The sequence below is a fragment of the Pituophis catenifer genome, unplaced genomic scaffold (assembly GCF_029215685.1).
Source record: "Pituophis catenifer annectens isolate HBS135680 unplaced genomic scaffold, rPitCat1.0.hap2 SCAF_1, whole genome shotgun sequence".
Taxonomy (NCBI): domain Eukaryota; kingdom Metazoa; phylum Chordata; class Lepidosauria; order Squamata; family Colubridae; genus Pituophis; species Pituophis catenifer.
This window is the reverse complement of record NW_027256881.1, coordinates 89,450,562-89,469,683: the sequence shown is the minus strand read 5'-3', so window position 1 is coordinate 89,469,683 and position 19,122 is coordinate 89,450,562. Positions and strand designations below refer to the sequence as shown.

General features: G+C 38.6%; 1 protein-coding gene across 1 annotated transcript in view; it reads right to left on the bottom strand.

Annotated features, from left to right (window-relative positions):
• The window catches only part of SLC2A12 (solute carrier family 2 member 12), a 28,223-nt gene extending 18,852 nt beyond the window's left edge, over positions 1–9,371 (bottom strand). The window contains exon 1 of the mRNA XM_070952452.1: positions 9,240–9,371. Coding sequence (XP_070808553.1) covers positions 9,240–9,342 — 103 coding nt within the window. The 5' untranslated portion in view covers positions 9,343–9,371. The remainder of the gene's footprint in view (positions 1–9,239) is intronic.
• Positions 9,372–19,122: the final 9,751 nt, after the last annotated feature.

Below are 19,122 nucleotides of genomic sequence, written 5' to 3'. Positions count from 1 at the left end.
CTTTTGCATGATATTCTAATTTTTCGAGTTTCACCTGTATATAGCAAATGGCTATTTTGATGAATGATGAATGAATGAATGAATGAATGAATGAATGAATGAGAAGGAAGGACTCACTGGAGAAGAGACTAATGCTAGGAAAGATTGAGGGCAAAAGAAGAAGGAGACGACAGAGAATGGGGTGGCTGGATGGAGTCACTGAAGCAGTAGGCGTGAGCTTAAATGGACTCCAGAGGATGGTACAGGACAGAAAAGCCTGGAGGAACGTTGTCCATGGGGTTGCAACTCCCGATGGGTTGGACATGACTTTGCAACTAACAACAACAACATAGCAAATGGCAGTGGTGTAACTACATTTCATTAGATTTTCTTTTGCCTTGTATGTGTCTTTCTCACTACTTTTTTTTCTGTTTTACATAACATTCTCACCTCAAAAGTGAATAGATGGAGATACATACCATAGTCACAATGGTACCTTGGTTTAAGAAAGTTTCAAATATAGAATTAAACATGTTCTTTAACAAATCAGAGCTGGTATATTGTCTTTGATTCGGGCTTTTTTACACATATATTTTTATATAAGAACTACAAAAGCACTTGGGTTGTTTGTTATTTCTCCGTTCAGGAGAGAAAATGATCACAGAACACTCAATTTTCCCCCACAACCTTGTGAGGTGGGTTGGGCTAAGAAAGACTGACTGGCCAATGTCACTCAATGAGCTTTCATGGCTGACAGAAGACTAGATCTCTTTGGTGCCTGTCCAACATATTCAGGAATGACACTGAGAAGAAGCATTTCTTGTAGCATAAAAGCAGCAAAAAAAGAATGACTATATAGCATCCGGATTAGGGTATACAGTGTACTGTTCGGCAAGTGGTCCTAACATTTAAGAGTGGGAATTATAGGCAAATGACAAACATTTGGAAACTCACATGAGACGAAAGTGAAGATGATGTCTAAAACGCTACTATGCAAATAAGAAAAACATAATCTGGCATGATTCCAGTTTCCCATACATGTTACTTTATTAAAATCCGCACATTATGCAATTTATTTATTTCATTAAATGCATTATAGCTGTCAATTCCATCAGATTACTCATCCACTGGGAATGATAACTTCTTGAGACATCAGGCACTAACAGAATTAAGCACTTAGAAATTAATAAAGTACAAAGAAAATTATTTATTTATAATTTAAATTTCTGCCCAATTCAACTATGACTCTAAGCGACATACAAATTAACATTACATGAACTGTTTGTCGTCTTTTTTAGGACAGCTGAGTTACAAAGGAACTGATCTGTCCCCTTTCCTTTACAAGCAGATTCTTGATGGAAAACAACATCATCTTCTTAGAATTATATAAGCCTTGTGAGTCATCACAAGATTAATGCCCGCTTCTTTTATTAGCATTATTAGCAGTTTACTAACATCTATGCAATAAATTTAAAACGAAGGCACTTGCATTTGTTCTTTTATAAGCATGTTTAGTTGCCCAGGATTGGATTTTTCCGTTTAGATTTACATTTGACATTTAGAACTCGGCCTTCCCCAATAAGAGCCTTGGTGGCGCAGCAGACTAAAGCACTGTTAAGTAACACCAGCTGCCTGCAATTACTGCAAGTTCAAATCTCACCAGGCTCAAGGATGACTCAGCCTTCCATCCTTTTGAGGTAGGTAAAATGAGGACCCGGATTGTGGGGGCAACAGGGTGGATAAAAATCAATGATTTTTTTAAAAAAATCAAAAAAATCAGATTTTTTTTATTTAAATCGGATTTTTTTTATTTAAATCGGATTTTTTTGATTTAAATCGGATTTTTTTGATTTTTATCGAATTTATTTTAATAAAAAACTTTTGGCGTAAAAATCTATCGTAAGATAGATAGATAGAGTAGCAGAGATGACAGTTGCTCTTTAAAAATTATGATTTAAATCGAGTTGATTTAAATCAAGCCTTTTTACTAGTGATTTAAATCATGATTTAAATTGTGATTTAAATCAACTCAATTTAAATCAAATCCACCCTGGGAGGCAATAAGCTGACTTTGTATAAAAAAGAACACCGCTTTGGGGGGGGGGGGCAAAGCCCTACTAAGCAGGTATATACAAAAGTATGAAGGCTATTGCTTAACACATTGTAAGCCGCCCTGAAAAGGGCGGCATATCAACTTCTGTACAAGCAGAAGCTTTTCTGAATCCTTTTCTGTCTACTTTGATTTCTAATCTTTCCTTCAGCTGTTCCTGGGACTCACCTTTTCCTGAACCTCTTTGCACTTAATTCAGTTCCTGGAGTCCTTAATTCTACCTGATTTTGAAATGTGCTGCGCACACTTGCAGGCATTCTTAAGAAGGTGAATATTACCTGAGCAATCATTTAGTGAGGCAATAGTTATAACTGTAACAGAAAGGTGATTTATTTACAGCAAATACAGCATTAAAGCAGGAAAAACCTCCTTGGGTTGTTTGCTATTTCTCCCTTCAGGAGAGAAAAGTAATGGTCACAGAACACTCAATTTCTCCCACAGCCCTATGAGGTGGGTTGGGCAAAGAAAGACTGACTGGCCGATGTCACTCAATGAGCTTTCATGGCTGATAGAGGACTACATCTCTTTAGTGCCTGCCCAACATATTCAGGAATGACACTGAGAAGAAGCATTTCTTGTGGCATAAAAGTAGCATAAAAAAGAATGAATATATAGCATCCGGATTAGGGTATACAGTGTACTATTCTGCAAGTGGTTCTAACATTTAGGAGTGGGAATTATAGGCAAATGACAAACCTTTGGAAATTCACAGGAGAAGAAAGTGAAAGGAATGATGTCTAACATTCTACTATGCAAATAAGAAAAACATAATCTGGTATGGTTCCAGTTTCCCATACATGTTACTTCATTAAAATCAGCACATTACCCAATTTTATTTCTTTTGTTAAATACATTAGAGCTGCCAACTCCAGCAGACTTTACTCACTTATTGAGAATGATAACTTCTTGAGACATCAAGTACTACAGATTTAAGCACTTAGAAATTAATAAAGTGCAAAGAAAATGGATTACTTATTTATAATTTAAATGTCTGCCTAATTTAACAATGACTCCAAACGCTGTACAAATTAACATTACATGAAGTGTTTGACACATTTTCTTAGGACAGCTGAATTATAAAGGACCCAAGCCATCCCCTTTCCTTTCCTTTTTCCCACAAGCCTGTGAGGTTGGTTGGGCTAAAAAAGAAGGAGTGGAGTGGAGTGAAATGGAACAGAACAGAACAGAATTGAATCTGTTATTAGATTCAATTCTGTTGAATCTAATTGGAAAGGACCTTGGAAATCTTCTAGTCCAACCCCTACTCAGGCAGGAAATCCTTTACCATTTCAGACAAATGGTTGTCCAATCTCTTCTTAAAAACTTCCAGTGTTGGAGCATTCACAACTTCTGGAGGCAAGTTGTTCCACTGATTAATTGTTCGAACTGTCAGGAAATTTCTTCTTAGTTCTAGGTTGCTTCTCTCCTTGATTAGTTTCCATCCATTGCTTCTTGTTCTGCCTTCAGGTGCTTTGGAGAACAGCTTTACTCTCTCTTCTTTGGGCAACCCCTGAGATACTGGAATATTGCTATCATGTCACCTCTATTCCTTCTTTTCATTAAACATGGGGCTGCCCTTGGGGTGCACCCGGAGGCTCCAACTGGTCCAGAATGCAGCCGCGCAAGTAGTTACGGGTGCGTCCCGCTACTCCCATATAACACTACTATTGTGCGAGCTGCACTGGTTGCCGGTGGTCCTCCGGATCTGCTTCAAGGTGCTGGTACTCACCTATAAAGCCCTTCATGGCATTGGCCCGGGGTATTTGCAGGATCACCTCCTACCGGCTCCCACCGCCCAGTGCGCTCACATAGGGCTGCCTTCCTCCGGGTCCCCTCGGCCAGACAGTGTCAGCTGGCAGTCCCCAGGATAAGAGCGTTCTCTGTGGTCGCACCGACCCTCTGGAATGGGTTGCCCACCGGGCTCCAGACAGTCCCTGACCTCCGCACCTTCCACGCCGACCTAAAGACATGGCTCTTTCAGCAACTTCCCTGATCTGCCGTGGATTTTAACTTGGGGATTTGGGGATTTTAATTGGTTTTTAATATTATTTAATTTTTATCTATTGTCAGGTTGTTTTATTGTTGTGAGCCACCCCGAGTCCTACGGGAGAAGGGCGGCATATAAATCTGACAAATAAATAAATAAATAAATAAATAAATAAATAAATAAATAAATAAATAAATAAATAAATAAATAAATAAACTAGACATACCCAATTACTGACTGGCCAATGTCACTCAATGAGCTTTCATGGCTGACAGAAGACTGGATCTCTTTAGTGCCTCTCCCACATGTTCACCGCTACAGGAATGACACTGAGAAGAAGCATTTCTTGCATGCTTGAAGAATTGCATATAACATATGAAGAAAGAGGGGGCTATAAAGACGTCAACCTTAAATTACCCAGCTGCATTATTGCCAATGAATTCAGGTTGATGAACAACATGCTCCTAAGATAACATCTTGTTTTGCTTCCCAGTGAAGCTAGAATGCCTCTGCTCCACCTAAACCCCATTACTGTTCCAACATTCCAATGAAGAGGAAGAACTCAATAAACTGTAGCAGCTACTGTTTGTTTTTCTGTCCTACCTACTCCTTTTCAATACAAATGGCTTTCAGAAGAAAGCTTTCATGGGGCCACCATGAAAAGAATCCAGAAGCTTCAACTGGTAAAAAATGTTGTTGCAGACAATCTTGGGTACCCAAAGAATGGTGTACATACCGTGCTTTTCGGAATATAAGACGCAATTTTTCCCCCTAAAAGAGGGTGGAAATGTTGGTGTGTCTTATACACCGAATACAACCATTTTTGGCCTCTCAAAACCCTGCCCCATGTGTCCCATTTTCACCAAAAACAGGCCTGTTTTTCACAAAAATGGGGTATGCAGAGGGTTTGGGAGGCCTGCAGAGTGCTCCTGGGGGCTGGGGAGGGCAAAAACACGATGCGTGGGGGGCTTGGGAGGCCAAAAATGGGCCCATTTTTCGCAAAAACAGAGGCGTTTTTGCCCTCCCCAGCCTCCAGCAGCATTGTGCAGGCCTCCCAAATCCTCTGTGTGCCCTGTTTTTGTGAAAAACGTTTTTCACAAAAACGGGACGTACAGAGGGTTTGGGAGGCCTGCAGAGTGCTCTTGGGGGCTGGGGAGGGCAAAACCCTTTTTTTTTTATTGTTTACTTCTTCGAAATCTTGGTGCCTCTTATACTCCGGTGCGTCTTATAGTCTGAAAAATATGGTAATCCCTCTGCTACCTGAGATGCACTGGGTGCCAGTCTGCTTCCAGGTCCGATTCAAGGTGTTGGTTACGACCCTTAAAACCTGTATATGGTATGGAATAGGGTTACCTATGGAACCATCTTCATCTCAGCCTATCCCACCCACTCAGGTAGGGAAAGTATTCTGCGGACCTTGTCAATCAAAGAATTCTGACTGGTGGAGTCCAGAAGAGAGCCTTCTCTGCTGTGCCCCCACCCTGTGGAACACTCTCCCCACAGAGGTGACACAGGCCCCTCACTCTCTTGACCTTCCGTAAAGGTGTAAAAACATGGCTCTGTGCCTTTGCTTCAGATGTACAGAGGAACCTGCACCCATAGGGCTGCTTAGCTCCCTGAAAGTGCCCCATAACTTTTAACATTCCTTGCCTCTTTTAAATTTTATATACCATGTTACGTTTTTAATATTTTACTGTATAGAGTCCCTCTGTGAGAGAGCTGGGTGCTTCTTAATATAATAAATAAATAAAGGAAATTTATAGAACTTTAATGCTGTATTAACTTCTAACTTGCTAACCTGAGTAGCACCCATATATCAACAATATACTGTGTACATTACATCTTCTCATATCCATCTAATATTAGCAGTCTCAGGCAAGCAGTACAGGCAGGTACATTTGGACTCAGAGATTTGAATTAATGGCAAAGTGAACGAGGAGGAAGAAGTAGAAAACAGCACAAAAAGAAGAACTACCAGTAGGAAGAAATGGTGTATGTATATAATGCAATCCAATCCAAACTTTCATTTTAAAGATCTATAGACCTTGACATTCTTTTAATCAAAATGCAGGGCATTAATGAAAAGTCTAAAAGATGTGATCTAATTACACTGTAAACCCTTTCTATGCATTCTTTCCTAATATAAATTAGGAATAACATAAATATAAATTATGAACAACAACATAACAGTGTTTCTTTGTAGTAGATGCAGCAAATTTAAAAGGATTTTTACATACTTACATTTGTGTGTATGTGCTTATGTGTGTATGTATTATATGTACATGTATGTATCTGTGTATATGTGTGTGTGTGTGTATGCAACTATTTGCAAAATCAACATCTACAGTGTTTCTTTCTAAAATATATGGTCACTGGGGACAATGAGCCTTTGAAATAATCCAAAATCTAACCAATTAATTTATGTTGCAGATATATGAAACAAGCCATTATCAGAACATCATTTTATTACATCATCAATGACTTTTTGGAGGGACCTAGTTATTTTACGTATATGGATATAAGGTACTGAATAATCTAAATCTAAGCCACATTTAGACCATTATCAACGAACAGAATTTTGACCTCTACCCAAACGTACCATCTGAGAATGTCATTCTTGGATGAATGCCAAGGCCCTCAAATTCAAAAGGGTGAATATTGCATTGACTGTGTGATGTCTCTTTAAGTGAGAGCAACGGATATCTGCCAGTTGTCTAATAGTGTTTCTCAACCTTAGCAACAACATGCTGGCTGTGGAATTCTGGGAGTTGAAGTCCACATAGCTTAAGTTCGCCAAGGTTTGCTTTACTTATTTCTTACCTTTACTATTTTTACAAATAACTCAAGGCAGATAACATACCCAATATTCCTTCCTCCACCTATTTTCCCCACAACAACAACCCTGCAATGATGAGCTTGACTGAAAGTATGTGACTGGCCAAAAGACCGTTAATTTATGCCTAAGGCAGGGCTAGAACTTACAGTCTCCTTAATCGCTAGACCAAACTGGCTCTCAGGCTGGTTGAGAAACACTGGTCTAATGAAAGAATACCATAAGCCACAACAAACCTGACCCATTTGATGTATGGGTCCCATTCCCTCCCGTTACTAGAATGCTGTTATGAAACAAAGCAAAGGACTGACATGGCCCCCATCAAAAACACTGCTGCTTGTTAGGGAAGGGAGCTTGGCAGCTTCAGGGATTGAGGTGAGATGTGAAATCAGGAGCTGCAGCACACATTAAGAGATGTTAGGAGATACAGGCAATGAAGACATGAAACCTTTTCAGGTACAGATCCCTGAACTCTGGAGATGGTCACTAACACCAGAGGAGGGTTGTTGTTGTTTTGTTTTTTGGCTAATTACAGTTGGTCCTTGACTTACAACCATTCATTTAGTGACCGTTCAAAGTCACAATGGCATTGAAAAAAGTGACTTATGACCATTTTTCACACTTAATGACTGCTGCATCATCTCCACGGTCACCATGGTCAAAATTCGGAAACTTGGCAACTGGCTCATATTTAGGTTCCGAGGTTGTGGGATTATCTTTTGTGACTTTCTGTCAAGCAAAGTCAATGCGGGAGCCAGATTCACTTAACAAAGAGTGTTGCTAACTTAACAACTGTAGTGATTTACTTAACAACTGTGTCAAGAAAAGTCATGAAATGGGGCAAAACTCACTTAACAACTGTCTTGCTTAACAGTAGAAATGCTGGGCTCAATTGTCGTCCTACGTCGAGGACTACTTGTGTACTTGCTGCTTCGGTTAATCTCCTATGCCATTTTCCATGAAATTTAAGCTCTCTGATTACTTAAAGGAGCAAGCTGATCCTGCCCATGTTCTTTATTTAATTAACTAATCCAGCAAGTGTTCAAGATTAATCAATCATACCCATTAGTCCTTATCGTACTAACACAAGTTCTCTTCCAACCTCCCACATTCCTTGCTGCAGGCTTTTAAGAGAGGGCATTTTATGAATTCACTGGCTGGAATAGAAGTGCTTCATAAAAGGATTTGTATATGTATTGAAAACAGTCATCTGCACAAGCCAGTCCAAGTATCTCAGCTGTCATGTGAAAGTTAAATCCTTAGCATCAGCACATTGTGAATCCACCCCATGTAGCTCTTTTGTGTTACTTTTGGAAATCTGCAAAAGACCAAGTAGGCATAAACAAAATGGAACAATAATGACATTGCAATCTTAAGGGTTTTTGAAAACACAGATAATACCAGTCTTGCTGTGTTCTGAAATCAGAGCCAAAATCATCATCAAACATTTGGAAAGACAACCATAGTTAGATGATGAATTGAAGCTTCAAGAGAGACAGATGTTGTTTTCATGGTGTGCTGCAAAGAGCACATCAGTCATTCTAATCTAGGTGATAATATATCTTGCAATAAGTTAGGGTCCAATTAAACCAGGAAATAAAATAAGTGCAAGATAAACAACCTGCACCTCACATGCAAAATGATGCAAAGGCCATTCATTGTTCAACAATAAGATCAAAGTGCTGTAGCAGATGAGGACTTTACTTGGACCAGGAAAATCTGTATTAAAACCTAGTTACTATTGCTTAAATGAGAGCTAGTTGATATACGTAGCAATTAAGATTTTGGGCTAGAAACTGGGGGACTTGAATTCTAGTGCTGCCTCAGGCATAAAGCCAGCTGGTGATCTTCAGCCAGGCATTCTCCTTCAAGAGGACAGTAGGCAGGAGGCAATGGCAAACTATTTCTGAAATCTTGCCAAGAAAACCTCAAGGATTTTCCTGGCAATCATTAGGAATCAAGACTGATTCCAAGATCAAGACACACTCTGCCTCTCATTGCTTAGCTTTATACACACCACACAGAAATACTACCAAGCTAAAACAGAACAAGCAGAATTCTTCTCCTTCGCCTCCTCTGGCTTCTCCAAAGGCCAAAAGGATCTATATGTACATATATACTGATAGTGTTACTTCCAGCACCTCTCTAAAGAAAAACAGGAATGAGAAAATTGAGTTGACAAAACGGTTGCAAAGTTTCCGGGCTGTTTTGTTTCTTTCTAAGCATTCTGCCCTCTGGTTATTGTTCTGTTTCTTGAAACTGGAAAGTTACCGACGCACGTTATCTGCATCTGTCAAGTCTGCAGGCACGCCCGCAATCGGTTCTTTTACCTGTTTGAGCTGGAGGTTCGTGAAGGCTCCTGCATGCGGTACCCTCTTCTGTCTCGCTCTGGCTTTTCGGACTGAGGTCCTCCTTGTTCTGCCCGAGTAACATGGCTGGAGCTTGAGAAAGCCCAGGGCTCCTTCGAGACTCAAACGCCTTTACAGGAAGGCCGCCTTCCCCAGGCGCTCCAGACCGGCGATGACTCTCGCCGCCCTGTTCATGGCAGCGGGATGAAATCTGAAAGTTTACTAAAGAGATCCGCGAGTAACTTTTCTTTCCGCTACCGCAGGCTTTGCCCTTTTCGGTGACCTGGCCTGTTGCTATTCTGGCGGAGCCTATCAGCGGCGCGAAAGGGAGGGATTTTTTTTTTTCTTTTCCAGACGTATTGTTTTCGCTTCGAACAAATAGCTGAGAAAACGAAGAGGAGAAACGCGGAGCTCAGCCTGAAGCTCTGGAGCTCCCCGTTCTAACTAATCGAAGCTGTTTCTCCACAATGAGCATTTTACCCCCGCTCCTATTTACTACGCCCGCCCCCATTCCCGTGTGTGCGTGTTTTAAGAGGTGAAGTACTTGCAGGGCCTACACAAACAAGCCAAACGAGCACACAGTATACCGTCCGTGTACAGGACCATCATTTATATATATATATATATATACATATATATTTTACCGTTCTGAGCAATTAAAGAAATGTGAGAAAGAGTCACCTAAGGCAAATCCAATGTTTATTTGTCTGGCTTCCCCCCCCCCACCTTTCCCTCCCACCCCCACCCCTCAAATTAAAGGATGCTATGCTGGCAAGAAAGAGGAAGCAGAACCCTGGACACGTCTGAGAAGAAAAAGGGGATATTTATAGCCAGCTCAAAAGTGGATTATTTCCGTAAAAAATTAAAGAAGTTTTGCACAGGGAACAGTAGGATGTGAGTGTGTATAATGAGTCTTGATTCAGCTGACCTGCAGAAATTACATAAGAATGTAACATTACCTACAATAAATTTAATAAATATATTAATCTCACAATCTTCTATTTAAGTAGCATCCTTTCCTGAATAACCCACAATTTTGTTGGGTTCACACATAACCACATAATTATAAACTAATTGGAGGATTACAGGATTACAAACCCCAGGGGTTGATTATGTTGCACAAAGCAAAACCAGACTGCCTCAGTACAATGCGTCATCCCGGCAGTAATATTGAAATACTACATTTCTGGGGAGGTAATGCTGTAAATGTTGACCACGGCGGCGTTACAAAGCATGGCTTTTTAAAACTATTCTAAATTTCAGTACCTGCGCTTTGCTAGCTTTGAATATAGTGGAAATCACAAGGTGGGGTTGTCTGGTGAAAAAAGAAGAGAAAGGCCACGATTGTGTGATTGAAGCTCTTTCACACATCACATGCACAGTGTATATAAAAAGAGGTGGGGATTTGATCACACCACTCCTGTCACTACCTTGACTTTTTGACACAAACGCTCCTCTAGTGCTCCTGTCAAGAATGTATCAGGCTTTGTTTAGTAACTTTAGTTTAACATTTAAGCAGGGGAGATATGATTCCAGATCCATTCAGTGTCATCTGCAGTGGGATTTATAGCAACAATCTTCTGGTGAATGGCAGAAGTACTAAAATCAACACAAGTGAGGAAAACCCAAAACAAATGAGAAGCTTCAAAGATGCTTTTATTTTAAAGGCACCTGGACTTTCTGGTTTCTCTTTAAGACGTTTCACTTCTCATCCAAGAAGCTTCTTCAGTTCTAACTAATTTGTGGGGCATGGAAGGGGTTTATACTCTCTGCAAAAGGCCAGACAACAGTCTTATTGAAACTACCTTGGTGCTAATAATCTGTGTCCTCTTACATAGTAAGAACTGTGGATGAGAAGTGAAAAGTCTTAAAGAAAAAATCAGACATTCCAGGTGCCTTTAAATAAAAGTACCTTTGGGACAATCGTGACCTGGATGAATGAGAACCTCTATAGACAAATGAGAAGTTGTTCATCAAGAATAATTTTAATTCTACTTCCGATGTGGTTTCATTATTTTCAAAGAGTAATTCAAAGGGAAAGCTCATCTGTAACTTCTATCCTTGGTAAGCATTTTCCGCAACTCTCCAGATAAAATATTTTTCCCAACACAACAATGGGACCTGTATTTCTTAAAATCAATATTTGTACTCAGATGCAATTTAGTTGTTTTCTTCCCTACTTCCTGTACTGCAGGGTAAAATAGAAGAAAAAAAGTTACTATTGAAGGGCTAATATTGCACTGTATGAAAAAAATGAATCTATCATTACAGGTAGTTCTCGATTTATAACTTCAATTGGGACCAGAATTTCCATTGCTAATCAAAGCAATTGTTAAGTGAATTGTGCCCAATTTTATGATCTTTCTTAACTCAGTTGTTAAGTGAATCACTGCAGTTGTTAAATGAATAATGCAGTCATTAAGTGAATGACCAACTTTCCCCATTGACTTTGTTTTTCAGAAGTTGGCTGAGAAGTTGCAAATGGTAATTACATAACCCTGAGACACTGCAGTTGTCATAAATACATGGCAGTTGCTAAGACCCGAATTTTGATTACGTGACCATGGGGATACTGCAGTAGTCATAGGTGTGTTTTTCATAAGCACCTGGTCATACAGTAAGTCACTTTTTTCAGTGCTGTTGTAACTTTGAACAGTCACTAAACAAATGGATGTAAGTCAAAGATTATCTGTATTATTCTTTTGTTATCAAGGCTTTAAAGTATTCAAGGTATTTAAGCTGCAACAAACAAATGGCAATAAAGAAAGGTCACACATGCAACTTTGAATTTTTCAACTGAGAATTTCTTAGAAGATGTCATTAAATCCAAAACATTCACTGAGTACTTACAGTCAACCAAATGGTGGATGATGGAAGATGTAACTACATATTCAGGACAAACAAGCATATAATTCAATGAGCAATATATTTCCAATGAGAAGACAGACTCTTGCTAAACAAACCCTGATATAGCTCATACTGTACTCTCCAAATCAATGTCATATGCCTATTACAGCTGATGGGTTTTTTGTGTGCTTTTGAGTCATTGTTGACTTTTGGTGGCTGCCTGGACTAGCCCTGCAGTTTTCTTGCCAAGATTTCAGAAACGACTTGCCCTTGTCTTCTTCCTAGCATTGTGAAGGACTGACAGTACAAGTTCACTCAGCTTTCTTTGTACTTAAGGCAGGACTAGAACTTTTGGTCTCCCGGTTTCTAGACTGGGTATATTGATTTTCTCTACAGCAAATATTGACAAAAGTATATTATTTTCAAAATATTCACTGTAATTAGGTGTAGTCCCAAAAGGTGCAAGTATATATGTAGAATTTGTTGGAATGTAATATTGGCGTCTCCAGATAGCTGAACAGTATAGAGCTGTCTTTTGCAAATGCATTCAGCACAATCTATTCAGCAACAAATTACTGTAAGAAAAACAAGAACAGTACAGTACAACCAAAACCAGTAAAGACAGTTGTACGTGCACTATATTGCAAGGATCAAAACCAGGTCACAAAGAATATAACTGTGGTTTGTTGCATGGTCAGCCAGATGTTTAGATTGGATTTGGCATTTTTATCCACTTACCAAGTCATTCCCAAGGACCTGGGATAAGCAAGTTATTGTTTGATGGTGTGTTAAAGGTATTATCATAGCATATAAGTAGCTCCAAGTAATTGCTGCTTTTTGCAGTTGAAAGATAATGATTTTTGTCAATGTTGATGGTGTTTAAGTGGTGCTCCAATTTTTGGGATTGCACCAGAACAAATTCTCCCTCTTTTCATGTGTTTCCTTTCACATGGTGTGAGATCTAAGCTTGTTAAAAAATAAAGTTCATCTTAGTTATCACTTGAGATTGATACTCTCTAATATTAGATTCCATATAATGAAGTGTACAAGTAGATTTTCATACTCACTTCAGGTAGCATCTTTGCTTTCTTTTGTCATTGTTTTCTACTTCTTTTTTAATTTTATTTTATAATTTTAAAAAGTTTTTAACAATTTTCCTCTTTGCAATATTTCCGCATTGTTATACATCCGCTATATATCCATTTTTTCCCCTTAACAACTATATATCTATACATGTGGTTCCATTATCCTTTATACCAGTGGTGAAATACTACCGGTTTTGTGGATGTGGCTTGGTCAGCTTGGTGTGGTTTGGTGGGCGTGGCTTGGTGGGCATGGCAGGGGAAGGATACTGCAAAATCTCCATTCCCATCCCACTCTGGGGCCAGCCAGAGGTGGCATTTGCTGGTTCTCTGAACTACTCAAAATTTCCGCTACCGGTTCTCCAGAACCTGTCAGAACCTGCTGGGTTTCACCCCTGCTTTATACATATTAACATATTCATATACTAATTTATAAACATACATTTTGTGTCATATATATTTATACAGATTTATTACTATTTTCTAACTCCTAAGTCTTCTTTCTTTGATATTTTCTTAGCTTTTGCACCTGTCCTCCAGCTATTTATACCATTCATTCCATACCAAATAATAATCCGTTTCTCCTTTATCTTTTATTTCTTTTGTAAGTCTATCCATCTCAGCACACTCTAGCACTTTTCTTATTACACTTTCCTCTGATGGTATAGTGTTATTCTTCCAGTTTTGCGCATACACAATTCTGGCTGCGGTTATAATATGTAATATTAAGTACTGTATTTTTTATCATAATTTTCTGTAAGTATGCCTAATAGGAATAATTCTGGTTTCAATTCTATTTGTTGTTGGGTTATCTCTTCAAGCCACTTTCTACTTCTATTTGCAGGTCTTTTTATTTTGTGATTTCTCTTCAGCTCTTTCTCTTATGTTCTGCTGTGTCTAGGTACTACCACATCCACGCATTTTTGTCTTTCTTATCAACAATTTTTACATCTCTGATTGTTATTATTATTTATTAAATTTATATGCAGCCCATATCACTATCATATTATTTTGGGTAGCTGAATGCCTGCAACATAGTTTATAAATTAAACTGAATTATTTATATGTATTCCAGGATATCAGCTTTTTCCCCTTTTTCTAATTTATTTCACAAACAAGAAAACACAAAATCTAGAAATTTCTTTGTTGATGAAAGACCTATTTGCCAAAGAAAGTCCTTTCATGTAGGTCAGGAGAACATTTTAGTCTTTGAAGTAATGCTGGGTTTTTGTTGTGTACTGCGTGAGTCCTTCATAGCACTTTGTAATGGAAATCACCATTATTGTCTATATTGTGTATACTGTCAGATTGAAAAACAGCTGAAGGCATCAACTGAAGGTTTAGTAAATTGCAACCTGGCTTCAATAGATACTTCCAAACAGAAGATAAAGAATAATAGCTAGCTATAATTCAGTATAACTATAATTAACCACCAATGTCCATTAAAACAAATTGTTCCTCTTTTCATGTGTTTCTTTTCGTATGGTGTGAGATCTGAGTTTGTTAAAAATAAAGGAAAGATCAACTTAATTGTCACTTGAGATTGATCCTCCTTATAAATAACTGTTCATGTGTGCTGAGCAATTAGATTCCATATAGTGAAGTGTAAATTCGAGTGGATTTTCATATTCGCTTCAGCTGATCTTCTACTTGCATGGCTGAGTGACATAATTTGATGGAGGGTGGATTAATTTGGAAATAAGTAGACCTAGACCTGGCAGGACAAAGTTCCAAATAGCGCAGTCTTGGAACATGCTGGAATTTCTAGCATGTATACACTATTGAAACAGCGACATCTACGCTGGCTGGGGCATGTCGTGAGAATGGCTGATGGTCAGATTCTGAAAGATCTCTTGTATGGAGAATTAGTGCAGGGAAAACGCCTCAGAGAGAGACCACAGCTGCTATATAAGGATATCTGCAAAAGGGACCTAAAGGCCTTGGGAATGGACATTAACAACTGGGAAAACTTGACCTCCGATCGTTCAGGTTGGAGGCTAAAGATGCAGCATGGCCTTCTCCAATTCGAAGAGACACTTGTTCGGCAGGCTGAGGCAAAGAGGCAGTCCTGGAACCAGCAAAATCTGGGGGCTGGGCAGAGGACAGAATGTTTCTGCCCTCAGTGTGGAAGGGATTGCCACTCTCGAATTGGCCTTTTTAGTCACATTAGATGCTGTTTTAGGACCTCTTTCCAGAGCACGATACCATAGTCTCTTGAGACTGAAGATGCCAATGAAGTAGACCTGTAGCCTTTATTTTCTGAAGTTATCCCCTCCTTGTATGTATTTTAAGTGAGCATATTTGCTGCACATCCTGTGAGTGATGTTTGTGGTCTGAACACTACCCCAGGTTTATTGTTGGGGTTTTGTTTTATAGAATCGGAACTCATTGTCAGCAAAGTATTGACTTTTCTTCTTGGATTTCTTCAGAGATTTTATTTGGTCCATTTTCACAACAGTGTGTTTATGAATTCTTCAGTACCATCTCTCTCCCCCCCCCCCTCTCTCTCTCCCCCCCCCCCTCTCTCTCTCTGTTTTTCATTAGGGATGAAAAGGAACAATATAAAATATATTCATGTTTCTTCCACTAGAGGTCATCAAAACAATATTTTTGTCTGTTTGCTCTTCTAGTAAGCAATATATTTCAACCAAGTCTCAGGTTAAACCATCTGCTTCAATGTTATCATTTTTAATATTTTAAACATGCAAAGCACATTACAAATTTAATTATATACTATTTATAATATTTCCATGTTGGAAAAAAGAGCTGAGGCTCTGTTTGCCCATTGGCAGGTTGGTCACACTTTATAATAAGCCAGAATTTTTATTATGATGTTAAAAAATACCAGTATATTTTGCCAATGTTGGCCCTTTCTGGGGGCATGATTAGGACAGTACATTTGTTAGCTCCATGCATATCTTGCATTATGTCAAAACAAGATCCTTGTTTTGTTGTTCTCTGAACAAGCCTGAATTAGAAACTAGAGATTTATTGTATTCTCAGTTTAAGATTATGTTTTATCAGAAAAGCAGTTATTCCATTTAGCTGTAAGGCTTAAACAAGCCATAGTTAAAAAAATTCTTGCTTTGATTAGCTACTCCTAACACCAAGAGGCAATCAGACTGTTAGACTTTTATGAACCAGCTTGTTTGCTCAATCCCAACAAGTCTGGACTCATAACTATGAACTCTGATTTCATAACAATACTCTTATTGAATTCAGATCTAAACAAGTTTAATCAAAACAGTCTCAGCCATCTAGATCTAATCAAGTTCCTTCATGTTAATCTGTCATTTCAGATCATACTTATACCTCATCCAACTTTAATGTTGATTCTTCTTCAATGAGAAATCTCTCCTTTATTCAGGCTTTATATTAATGTACGTTGCTGCCATTTTAGAGAGCATAGTCATAGTGTCACAGGATTAGAAGGGACCTTAGAGGTCTTCTAAACCAATCCTCTGCTCAAGGCAGGAATCCTTATACCATCCTAGACAAATGGTTGTCCAATGTTTTCTTGAAAACCTCCAGTTGGAGAACCCACAACTCTAGAAGCCAAGCTGTTCCTTTGATTAATTGTTCTCACTGTCAAAAAAAATTTCCTTCTTAGTTCCAGGTTGAATCTCTTTCCAATGAGCAATGCCCCATTGTTTCTTCTCCTGCCCTCAGGTGCTATGGAGAATAAATCAACTTCATTGTCTCTTGACTAGTCCTTCAAGTATCAGAAGACAGTAATGTCACCCCTATGTCTTCTCTTTGCTAGGCTAAACATACCTGGTTCTCTTAACTGTTCATCATACGATTTAGCCTGCAGACCCCTTATTATCCTTGTTGCTCTTCTCTGCACTCTTTTTAGTACCTCAGCATTTTTATGTATTGGAGTGTCCAGACCAGGTCAAGTAATTGTGATTTCCTTATCTGGAGAACAAAGAAACCTACAATTCAAAAATGGTTGAAGAACAGTTGCTAGACAAATACCCATGAACTGGGTTAGAGCATTTTAATGGGGGCTATTATAGGCTACGTACATGTAATCCCACCCGCATTGTTGTGTTACCAAGTAAAAGCTCCCATGAAAAATCGAAATGTTAAAGGAGCCTGGATAGCTCAGCAGACTAATGCATTGTAATTTAACTCCAGTTGTCTGCAATTAGTAAGTTCGAATCTCACCAGACTCAAGGTTAACTCGGCCTTCCATCCTTTCTAAGGTAGGTAAATTGAGGACCCAGTTTGTGGGGGCAATAAGCTGACTTTGTAAAAATATACAAAAGTATGAAGGCTATTGCTTAACACATTGTAAGCTGCCCTGAGTCTCCGGAGAAGGGCGGCATATAAATCAATTTTTTAAAAAAAAAGAGAGAGAGAAGGTTGATATGGAATGAATGCCTATCAGGAGAAATAAAAATAGTGTGTTAGCACTTGATGTGATTGATGTGATTTAGATTGATGTGATTGAAGTCAAATTAAAAATCATCCTATTTTTGTGATAATATTAGCATTTAGCCATTTGAAATAACTGGCAGACTAAGAGAGTTCCATGAACTGGAATAGGGAATTCTAAGTTTGTTGCATATTCTGGATTGTTTTTATTTTTGTGCAGCATCAAAAAGGAAGAGAATCCATGTAGGGCTGCATGTAATTGGTTCTGGGTTTCCTCAAAGACTTTTTTTACATTGTCAGGACAAATCTATCTAAAAGCTAAACTGCTATCCTGGACATATTAATTCTTGAGACCATATCTGCCAAGACCCTCTGCAATAATTAATTGATTAAAATAAAATGTGTGTTTCTGTGAGTGTGCATGTTTCTATCCCACCTAAACTCAGAAAGGAAAAATAATCATAGTTGTGACATAATATGTACAATTCAGTTTCTTTTAATAAACTGGGTTTTTAAGATCAATCCCATCTGAAATTAGGAAAAAAAATCTGAATTAGGAATAGGAAATTATTGCGGTCCCCATATGTATTGTGTCTACCAGTAAGTCATGCCCTCGGTTCTTATCAGACTCCTCTCTTGTTTGATTTTTAAACAATATGCTTTCATTGGTAACTTCTAATTTTTATGTGGTAACTTTGTATGCTGCAAAATAAAGTATCAGACATTACACACTTGGTTTTTACAGGATTTCCCCCAGGCCTCCTGTAGCCATCATAGGCATTCTTACAAGATAAAAAATGGATATAGTCTGTATTTGATGTGGGAGCCTATGCATCTTCCCTCCTCCCCCTCAAAAAGAGAGAGAAATCAAGATAGGATGTACTGAGAGAAACCATCATGGATAGAGAAGTTGTAAGCGTTAACAAGCTACAGCCTCATCAATTTGCTTTCATTCCTTCCTTCCTTCTTCCTTCTTCCATGGCAGCCATTTTGTATCCAGGTACTACTTTGTTTTTTATTTTTTCCAATTTTCTGAACCAGTATTCTTAAAAGCCTTTAAGATATCCATTTTGATGCTTATCAGTTGTTGCCTAGGAGCAAGTGGACTGAAACTCTTCCCCAAAATTCCATCTCCAACATTTTGTCATCTTTGTACCTTTTTAGGTAAGATGTTTGCAAGCCACCCAGAGTCACCTCTAGACAAGATGAGTGTCACACAAATTTAATAAATAAATAAAATTATTTCTCATTATTATACTTTTTAAATCTGCACACAATTTACAATATAGACCTCCAGAGTCCTCTCCTCCTCCCCACCCCCCACTCCCGCAAAAAAATCCCATAGGATAATATCAGTACTTTATTTTTCCTGGTGTTGCATTAGCCATTTGAAGCTTAAAGGGTTAAAAAGGGATTTGTTCCATTTTGTGGAACATGGATGTGCACATCTTTAGCAAACCACATGGTGTCACTTTTTATCTACAGTTCACTGTGCTGCAAATTACTCCAAGGGAAAATTGCACTGTAAACTTGAAATCTCCTGCTGACTTCATGAT